Source organism: Pomacea canaliculata, linkage group LG6 (genome assembly GCF_003073045.1).
Source record: "Pomacea canaliculata isolate SZHN2017 linkage group LG6, ASM307304v1, whole genome shotgun sequence".
NCBI classification, from domain to species: domain Eukaryota; kingdom Metazoa; phylum Mollusca; class Gastropoda; order Architaenioglossa; family Ampullariidae; genus Pomacea; species Pomacea canaliculata.
In genome coordinates this window covers 31284682-31295212 of record NC_037595.1, presented here as the reverse complement: position 1 = coordinate 31295212, position 10531 = coordinate 31284682, and the positions used below count along the sequence as shown (strand labels likewise).

At 41.6% G+C, this 10531-nt stretch overlaps 1 protein-coding gene across 1 annotated transcript; it reads left to right on the top strand.

Annotated features, from left to right (window-relative positions):
• The first annotated feature begins 674 nt into the window (after window positions 1–674).
• On the top strand, window positions 675–9064 carry LOC112566634 (adhesion G-protein coupled receptor D1-like). Its single transcript, XM_025242906.1, has 13 exons — window positions 675–743; window positions 1056–1127; window positions 1611–1722; window positions 3489–3535; window positions 3749–3866; window positions 4191–4294; window positions 4431–4533; window positions 5364–5514; window positions 5800–5866; window positions 6799–6865; window positions 7158–7243; window positions 7763–7889; window positions 8868–9064. The coding sequence occupies exons 3-13, from the start codon at window positions 1660–1662 to the stop codon at window positions 9036–9038; spliced, it is 1104 nt and encodes a 367-aa protein (XP_025098691.1). The 5' UTR covers window positions 675–743; window positions 1056–1127; window positions 1611–1659; the 3' UTR covers window positions 9039–9064.
• The last annotated feature ends 1467 nt before the right edge of the window (window positions 9065–10531 follow it).

Here is a 10531-nt window from a genome sequence, read left to right as displayed (position 1 = left end):
AATATAAGTAAGATTGTTGCCTCAACTTTAATTAATTTCAGCAATCAAAGAAGAAGTAGTAGCGTCTAAACTGGACAGGACTGGCCCTCTTTGATGTTAAAACTACAGCTGATGCGGTGAGACGAATAGGATTCGATGAAACCACCTGAGTATCACAGAACATGTACCCCAACTATCGTGTGATTGGTCCATCACAATAATTTACCCTTTCTTTGAAGTGCAGTTGTCCGTGCTGTAGCCTTAGTTGCTGACACGGTGTAAAACTGAAGCAAGCAATCATCATAATAAACGTGGTCTCGCTAATTATGCTTGTCATTGCAAGCTTGTCCCATGTGTCTTCGAGACATCTTGACACGTGATCACCTGTTGCTATTAGTAACACACACGGGGCCTTTATTCTCCACGTATTTGCAAATATGTTTAAACCAAAAGGAGGCCTTGGACATAAGTGTGAACTGTTCTTATAACAAAGTATTTTTAGAATCTTTCGTGGAATTAAACTTTGCTACTGAGTGTGACGTGTGTTTAATGTTGTGACTATATTGCGATAAGGAAGACAACTCATGATACAATATTGTCCTGGAAGTGCTGTTTACATTGTTGTGTTTTGTGTGTAGTGCTACAGGTGGGGAGGACGTCGTCAAACATCTCGTTTCCTGACAAAAGCAACCCCCGGTATTATTCAGACTGGGTCCTACAAGCCAACAACGCCATCTTGCTTCCCAAAGCTGCTGTTCCTGGTGGTAAGACACTTTGATCTTCACACAAACAGTCCGACATCTTGGTCTGACAGAGTTTACCACAAGTTACACAACACATGTTTTCTATAAGTCATTATATCTACTGCTGAAAGAAACAAGGTCACCTTAATTCATTAGTCTGGATGTTGAATACAACAAAACAAAACACTTCTAGAATATTTATCTATTAGTCAGGACATGACAGTTACTTTATTTGTTCATGTCTGCTCTAAAGAAAATAAAGTTGTTGTCAAGCGAGCCAACAGTGCGGAATGTGTGTGTATGTGTTTTTATATTTTTTATTTCAAATAACAGATTCTGGAGCAAGGTACAGCGCCCTCATCTACCGAAACTCAGCAACATCTTCCCTCAGGGCAGTTCATCCTCGTGAGTAGCATGAGGGTCCCGCTCTTTGATTATGAGGACTTGGCATTGGCAAAACATGTTTCGCCCCGTTTGTCTGATAAAAATTATTCAGAAATAATGTTAAGCTGCCTGCGACAAACTTAGAGTCAACGAGCGACTACAGCTGCCTTCAGTGCGAGGTGTGGGTGCACGTGACTCGCACGTTTGAGTCTCGAAATTCCAGGTTTATAGAGAACAGCGGGTGTTGGTGGTGAAGTGGTAATGGGACAAACAAGCTGCAATCATGCACTTCATGCTCGTCTTCATTCCAATCACTCACACACATTATGCTTGTAATTCCGACAGATAGAGACGGTAACGTATGTTGTACACGTGTAAACATGTAAACATGTAAACATTCGAACATTTTATTTGTAAATATTTGTAGAGAGCTCAGCTCTAGCAAGCATTAAAAGGGACGCAAGAAAAAATATTTTGATGATAAACATTGCTTTATTGTCTTAGGGTCGGCGAGACAACCTCCGAGCAGAAAATTAACTCGGTGATCCTGACGATGACCTTAGTAGACATTCCCACACTCCGTGAACCGGTGACCCTGGTATTCGAGCATCAGTCGGTAAGTACTGCAGGGATTCAGTGCAAGATGGTCAACTGTTGGTGCTTATTGTCATGGCTGACTTTGTTGTTTAATTTGAGTTTTGAGACAAAGCCGATGAGAGATCTGTAAACATAAACATGGTGCATCAAGAGAGCACAGTAAACTTTAAACTATTATCTAAATTTAATTTTTTTAAAATTAATGATCTATGACTTCTGGCACTCTCTGAAATTTCATTTAAAAGCTAAGTTCAAAAATCATTGATTACAGTAAAAAAAAATTCATCGTAAAATACATATATTTTTTAGTTATTTAGATAGTTATTTGATATTTGATTATTCTGTCACAAAATGTTATTAAAATCTTTAAAACAATTTTTTTTCTACAGTTTATTGTCACCTTAAAATAGCTGTTCGAAACTGGCTAAAATAGTTGTGAAAGCTATTTATGGCGATTATCAGATTTTATAATCGTCTTGAGAAAAGAACTCGGGGTGTTCAGAAGCAAACAAGAGACCCAGGATGAACTTAAACGCGTTTAGCTGTTGCCCTCTAGTGAGTCTAGTCCTCCAAACGGTCTGTGGCTGGTGGCACGACACCTGGCGGGTCTGAGCTAAAACAGTTTTATAGGAAGCTTCTAAACGCCATGGATAACATAATTTTAAAAGATTTTAATTCAAAATCCTTTTAAATAAGACAAAGCTGTAATGCCGGATTTCCGCTCCAGTGAGCACAGGATAGTGTACAAAATGGCGGTCACACGGGAAAATCCAACAAAGGATACTTTGAATGATGGGAGCAGAATTACTGAATGAACTGTTTACTCTCAATTGCCACAATAGCATAGAAAATAAACTCACATAGTTGACAAATGAGTACATTGAGCTCAGTGAGTACATTGAGTACAGTGAGTACAGTGAGTACAGTGAGTACAGTGAGCACAGTGAGCGCAGTGAGTACATTGAGCTCAGTGAGCACAGTGAGTACAGTGAGCTCAGTGAGCACAGTGAGTACATTGAGTACAGTGAGTACAATGAGCACAGTGAGCGCAGTGAGTACATTGAGCACGGTGAGTACGGTGATCACATTGGGTACAGTGAGTACATTGAGTACATTGAGCACATTGAGCCCAGTGAGCCCAGTGAGCACAGTGAGTACACTGAGCACAGTGAGTACAGTGAGCGCAGTGAGTACACTGAGCACAGTGAGTACATTGAGCGCAGTGAGCACAGTGGAATCTGAGCGCGACTCCACAGACTGGACCATTAGGACAAGCAGCCACTAGGCTCAAACAACTCTACTACTACTACTGTTAGTTCTACTACCTACACATTAGACATTCGTCTCACAAACACCACGGCCATGACAGGTCCATGACAGGTCCAGTGTTCACTTTGCAAATAAATATTTAACACATGTCGATGACTATTCAAAGTGTACAGCCATGATTTGGTGGAAGTCGTTGACGTGAGCTTTGGTGTTGTCTGTTTTCATTGCGACTTCTGCAATAATTCTAGCGATTTCCGTTCGTTGAAATAATGGCCGCTGAAACAACATGTCGGTGTAGAGTTCACGAAGGGTCTCTTGTTGGAACATGTGCAGCTGGCCCCTGAGTGCGGAGAAAATGCCGGGTGCTCATAGAACTGATTCTTGCAAGTAAAGGTCACGGACTGCCCAGGTCCTAAAACCTCCAACAGACTTGTCAGCGATTTCTGATTGACATTTCTCGGGGATATTTCTAGTAAACTTTTATATTTTTCTAGATATGATTTTTTCCGTTTTCAGAACAACACGGGTAATGCATCGTGCCAGTTCATAGACTTCAGCAACAGGTATTTACACATTATTTACAACAATATTTACACATTGACAGTGCAGGCTGTAAAAGACTGGCTGAAATTATCAGTTTTCGCCGTGAGTGTACAGTGTTTCTGTATGTGTTTGAGGGCATACTTGTGTGAATGTATGTGTAGACATGGTAGATGATCATGGCACTCAGAAGGCACGTGTTTGAAAATGCGATCCTCTTTGCTTGGTGCGTGCAGTTCGTCACCCAGGTGGTCGGAGGAGGGCTGCAGGGTGCTGAAGTCCAACACAAGTATCACCACCTGCAGCTGTGATCATCTCACCAACTTCGCCATCCTGATGAGCCCTTACAGACCGGTAGGGCCCCCCCCCCCATGTTTGCTGCGCTGGTTACTGGTTGATATGACTTGTGTGTGTTTTGGAGCTGACCACCATGACTTGTGTGTGTGTGTGTTTGTGTTGACCACCATGACTTGTGTGTCTGTGTGTTGGTGCTGACCACCATGACTTGTGTGTGTGTGTGTGTTTGGTGTTGTATGATTTATGTGCATGTTTGTTGCTACAATTACGCGTTTAATGAAGCACGACGTACACGTGGACATGTTGACCTCTTAACCTGTACATGTGGCCAGAGACTGAGGTGGTCCAATGCTGATATCCTCAACTCTTTGCTGCTTGCAGACCGGTATTGATGCGAAGGTATTATCGTACATCACCTACATCGGATGTGGCATCTCCATTTTTGGACTTTTCTTAACCATAATAGTCTACGCTGCTCTTTGGAAGTAAGTTTATCAGTCTTCCGTCTGTCTCTTTATCCATTTGTCCCTAGATTTAATGTATAAAAGTACGTGTACTTGCTTGATGCCTAGAGATTACACCCCGACTGGACTATCAATATTGTGTTTGTTTGCCGAGCAGGTATGTGAAGTCCGACCGAAGTGTCATTCTCATTAACCTGTGTGTCGTCCTTCTGGTGGCCTACATCACCTTTCTGTCAGGTGTGAGTAGTACACAGAACAAGGTGAGTAACTATGGTTGTGCCCCAGCATAAAATCCTTCTGTTGACTTTGTTCATTCCTAACATTAAATGCCCCAGCACCGAGGTGTAGTTAGTAAGCTTATCAACCAAACGATCTGCACAGTGCCGAGAGGTTCCGCCCTCCATTGGTTTTGCGGTGTGGAAAGTATGAGCGGAGGTGAGTGTGTGGCTCTGTGCAAACACCAGGAGTCGCATGTGCCTTTAGTTTGTTTCTCAGAGACCATATTCGTCTGCTGCTCCTGCCCAAGGTAGATAAGTGTGGAAAGTTCACGCCATGAGGTCAAGACCAGTGATTTACTTTTTCTGCAGCAGCAACCTCGACTCTCTTTCTGCCACTGTCAGTCTGTCTTAATAATTACTGAACACTCAGGCTTTGTATACTATTTGTGGAAAGCGAGCTGAGCTCACTTGATGATGATGATATGATGATGATGATGATTGATTATTGTTGATGATGATTATGATGATGATTGATGATTTGGATGATGATGATGATTGATTATTGTTGATGAGGATTATGATGATGATTGATGATTTGGATGATGATGATGGTGGTGGTGGTGGTGGTGGTGGTGGTGGCGGCGATGGTGATTGATGATGATGATTGATTGATGATGATGATGATTGATTGATTGATTGATTGATGATGATGATGATGATGATGATGATGATGATGATGATGATGATGATGATGATCTTTTCTTTCTAATCGTGGAGTACTACTAGTATGTCCTACACAAAAGATGTGGCGGATATTAATATAACACTTTGCACGATATGATTACCTACTGATTACCTGTGATTACCTACAGGACGCGTGTACTACAGTCACAGTACTGCTTCACTACTTTTTTCTTGTCGTCTTCTTCCTGATGCTGAGTGAAGGGCTGAATATATTCATCGCCATCGTCATCGTCTTCCCCACCAAGTCCATACTCGTCTGGCTTCTGTGTCTGGCCTACGGTCAGTAGACACCTGCTGCAGTTTATTTTCTGATGGTTGTTGGTGCAATAGATCACATCGATAACCATGTTTAACACAACACTCATGTTTGTAAATAGAATGTGAAAACATTGTAACGACGATTTTACTGTGGACAAACATGTCAACATACAAACAATGATTTTTACAAGAACTGAGTAGTGAGAAAACGAGATCCCTGTTTACAGAAATGAAATACTGAGCAACATGATGTGATTATGCAAGCTGCTGCTACTTGTATGTCAGTGTGTTCATGCTCTCACACAGGAGCCCCGCTGGTGATTGTTGCTGTGTCTCTCGGCGTCCGCTTTGATGGCTACGGCAACGACGAATAGTGAGTACTTGTCATGGTCATGTTATCCATCACGTGGTCAGTCTGTACAGTGCATTCTGGACTGTAGACACACAAGTGACACACGTTAGTGACTTGTAAAACTCATCGTCTGTACATACGAATATTCGCCAGATAAGGTTATCTAATCTACAGCAATTACCGCAGAAATACTTTCTACCCAGGGTATCGTCACATCGATGTAACTCTGGCAGCGACAGCAGCAGACTGAAACATGAACATTGATAATCCACATGATACATTTAAAATATTGATAATCCACATGATACATTTAAAACATTGATAATCCACATGATACATTTAAAACATTGATAATCTACATGATACATTTAAAACATTGATAATCTACATGATACACTTAAAACATTTATAATCCACATGATACTTTTAAAACATTTATACGCCTCGTCCCCCACTCAACAGAAAGCTCAATGCGCTTGAACAACAACAACAACAACAACAACTCATCAAGAGAAGACTGCAAGCTGATGGAAGGAAAAGAGAGAGAGAGAAAGAAAAGATAGTAAGGAAAGGAGACCACACGTGACTGGAGGTATTCACGACAGAAATAGGTCTTCAGGTCTTGATGCCTACTTTGAGCCTTGAAGGTGATGACTGTACTCGGGGTAGAACATGGCATTCACACCTTGGAACCAGTCAAGGAAAAGAAGCGGCGCTTAACTGGCGCATGCGCGAGATGCGCAGGAAGAGGCAGGTGACTGAGTTGGCCAACATGGCTTGAATATCTCGGTCCTGGGGGCAGACTAGGAAGGGAAGCACAACACATTTGCCACTTGTAGTCCTCGCTGGCTATCAGTACAGTTGGTGAAGAAGTGGTGTAGATGGTCAACGGTGTGTTTATGCAAGTTGTCGTGGTTGTCAGCTGGACTGTGACAGTGTCGGTTGTGTTTCAGTTGCTGGTTGTCACTGAGAGACGGACTCATCTGGGCCTTTGTAGGCCCCGCGCTGGCCACTCTGCTGGTAAGTTGTAGACCGAATTGTTGACCTAGTCTGTCCAAATAATGAAGATGACCATAGTGCATACAGCAGACCAGTCATCTCGACACTTCAATCATGATGACAGCTTTGTGACAAAGTCAAGGGGGACACATGGTTGTCTCATGTCTGTGACAGTCACCTAGTGTGTCTGCAGCCCTCAAGCTTGTCATGCCATACATTGATGATTTCAAAGATTTGCATAATATATGCGACAATAAACTTCTAGTGCTAACATGTGTGACAGGTTAGGTGACATGCCATGTTTCTGTGACAGGTCAACTTCGTGGTGGTAGCTGTCGTCATACGGGCACTTGTCAGCAGCACGACCTTTGTCACCAAGAGCAACAGAGAAAAAGCAAAGTAAGAAAGACAAGCTAGTCAAGCATTCATCAAGGAACATAAGGTGTATGAGACATAAAGCACGGGCTACACTATTGTGTCACGTGTCTATACTATGGCTATGATGATTACAAGTGTAGACTAGACATCCGTAAATTACTCTTCTTGTCTGTGATCGTTATTAGTGCCGGCATGATACGCGGTGAACAAGTAGCTTACAACACTTGAGCATCCGTCTGTGATGTAAGGATGATGTATGATGAGGCTGCTGTTTCACAACAGACACCTAGCAACGACTGTTTACACCAGCAACATGTTGACAGTACATTTCATTCGCCAGTTGGCATCATACATCTTACATCATCTTACATCATGTATCTTACGTCATACATCATAATCTTACATCATACATCTTACATCATATATCTTACATCATACATCTTACGCCATACATCCTTACATCTTACATCATAGATCTTACATCATACATCATACATCACATACATGCTCACCATACTATTTCATTCTCCACATTCTCAGGTCTGTGGTCAAGGCCATCTGTGTCATGACCCCGGTGCTCGGCCTGACCTGGATCTTTAGTGTTTTCTCAGTCAACAAGGAGACTGTGGTCTTCCAGTATCTCTTCCTCGCCTTCAACAGCCTGCAGGTTGGTGCTTTCTTGGCGACAGTCGCCATTGTGTGCGACTGACATTGTTGTTTGTAACATGCGACATTTTCCGACTTTATTAGTTTCATGCTAAATAATGGTTAACCCCTTTGCAAACTGTAATGAGTAGAATCTCAGTGAAGTGTAACATTGGTGTAACATGGTGTGTAACATCGGTGTAACATGGTGTCTAACATGGTGTATACAGCATCGTGGGCAAGTGAACAGTCTGGCGGTTAGAGTGCTCGCGCTTCGGTTCGCATCCCGTGTGGCGCGCTGTGGCAGCTAGTCGCGGTGTCGCCACCGAGTAACGGATGCTGGCGTGTAAATAGTTGTCTCAATAGATTAGTAGATATTTTCCTAGTTTTGTTCATCAAAAGAATCACAATGAGTTGTATAAATTTTGGTTATTTCATATTCTCTTATTTTTACGTCTTGTTTCGTCCCTTATTTTCTTTCTTAAAGTAAACTTTCAAACGAAGATTCACATGAGACTTTGGGTTGTTCTCCAGTGCACGATCAGACATTAGCTTGCTTTGTATTTTGTACTTGTACACAGAGCAGCGCCTACATTCGGTTATTCTCATCACACCATCAGACACTTGTGGTACTTTCTATTCCACACCCTGCAGCCTCCGTCATACACACGTACACACAGGCACACGCACACCACACACACAACACACACACACACACACACACACCACACACACACACACACGCACAGACAGGTACATTTACACACACACACGCTCACAAGCACACACACACAACCAAGAGGTCGAGAAGAAGCACAAGACGCCAAAGAGACGAGAGAGAGCAGAAAGGAGGGACAGGACAGAGGACGAACTAAGAATAGGAGCAGTTGTCACAGTGACGTAGACTGTAAATACAAACAATGGAAACTAAATGTAAACATTGGTAATACGTTGCACTCACCTTGCACTGGACAACTCTTTCTTCTTCCTTTGTGTGCAGGGACTTCTCATTTTCATCATTTACTGTGTTTTGTCCAAGCAGGTAAGATTTCACTTTGGCAACAACAACAATAAGACAGTAAAATACAGAGTGGACCACTGGGCAGCAGCCCCCTTGTCACAGAGTGTGATAGAAGGCGGCTACTGTCACGTGGCCCACTCTGTATACTAGTGGCGTGTTGCATAGCACGTAGCGAATCGAGCGAAGCTAGCCTAGCGAATCTAGCGGTTAGCGAAAGCTAGCGGTCCCTGTGCAACGCAGTGTAGCCGAAGCCAGAGTTTCAAGATGGCCGACTTAAAGGCGAGGTTTTATTGACTAGTGAAGTCTTTGTTTTGCAAGCTACACCGAGATGCTCGTAGCCAAGCCAGTCCGCAAATAATTATCGAGCTTGCGCGGCCCACCGTCCACTGAAAGTAAATCGGGACAATAATGAAAATTCCAATGCTCACATATCGATTCGGTTCGTCGAAGTCATCGTTCCAGGATACTCGACATACCAGTATTCCAAAATCTACATGTCGAATGTTGCGGAAAGCCTTTATGTAAAGTTAAACGTATACATAAGTAAAATGTAAAAACTTAATGAAATATTAATATAATTGGCCAAAATCAATTTTATAAGGAATGTGAACGTCCAAAGATATATATATAATGTCATAAAGTATTCACTAACACATATCTCCTAATAATGCTCACACACACAATAACACAAACTTTTCAAGAGATCTTTTGTGAATTTTTCAGGCTCTCCAGGCTTGGATTGAGCTCTCTGCACACGCAACGTGGTTCAACAATAGAAAGCTGCTTGCCACCTTGTGGTACTGGCACCAAAATCACCTCCAGAATAATTGCACAGCTAATATTTGCCATACACTCTATGCAAGCATCCAACATCAGTGGTTTGCTTTTCTCTTCCACCAACATTTAATTATTTCTTTATGATTGAATATTTGCATAAATATCTCTTGCATTGTATCAACACCCTAATTTCTTTCCCATGCACTTGAGGTCTACAATGTCTTTGGTCACCATCAATTAATAAATATGATACACCAGTGCAAATATTCAATATGATCTCGTGCATTTAATATTATGATTGGTAGATGATTTTGCAGTGTGACTTATATATTGTCTACATACTGAGTCTGACAACAGCAGCAGCAAAGTTTGTCAACACCAATGGCTTGTGTTTTTTATCACTGTGTACATCTCTCGACCAGAACCTTTATATTCCATGCAAATAATTTGAATTTTTTTTATACATATCTCTTGCCATTTGCATCACCACTTGAATTTGTTTTATTCGTGTAAATTGGGAGTGTGCGTTGTTTATCCCTGTCACCATCCTTATAATTTCTTTTGTCACCATAGAATGCAAGTCATGTTGTGCTTTCTAAATGAACTGAGTGTCACTTTTTGTGTTTATGCTTTGATGCAACACTTTTTCCAGTTATGAATTCTCAGTTTGTTATCATTGTAGTGTTTATCATAATATAAATTTTCATTTTATTTTACTAATTCTATGGTAAGAAACATGTGCTTCATTGTGTTACATATTATCTAGTAATAGGATTTTTGGTTTTTAACAGGTCAAAGTGAAAAAAAAAGACATCTGTAAGGGCGTAGTTTTTTATTTCGTACTAAAACAAGACAGTGCAATATCC

Bases quoted from the DNA above. Each gene is read 5' to 3' on its own strand.
- LOC112566634 (XM_025242906.1), top strand. From the start codon at position 1,660: ATGACCTTAGTAGACATTCCCACACTCCGTGAACCGGTGACCCTGGTA. The intron at 1,723-3,488 runs GTAAGTACTGCA...TTCCGTTTTCAG, and splicing joins TGGTATTCGAGCATCAGTCG to AACAACACGGGTAATGCATC. The intron at 5,515-5,799 runs GTCAGTAGACAC...GCTCTCACACAG, and splicing joins GCTTCTGTGTCTGGCCTACG to GAGCCCCGCTGGTGATTGTT.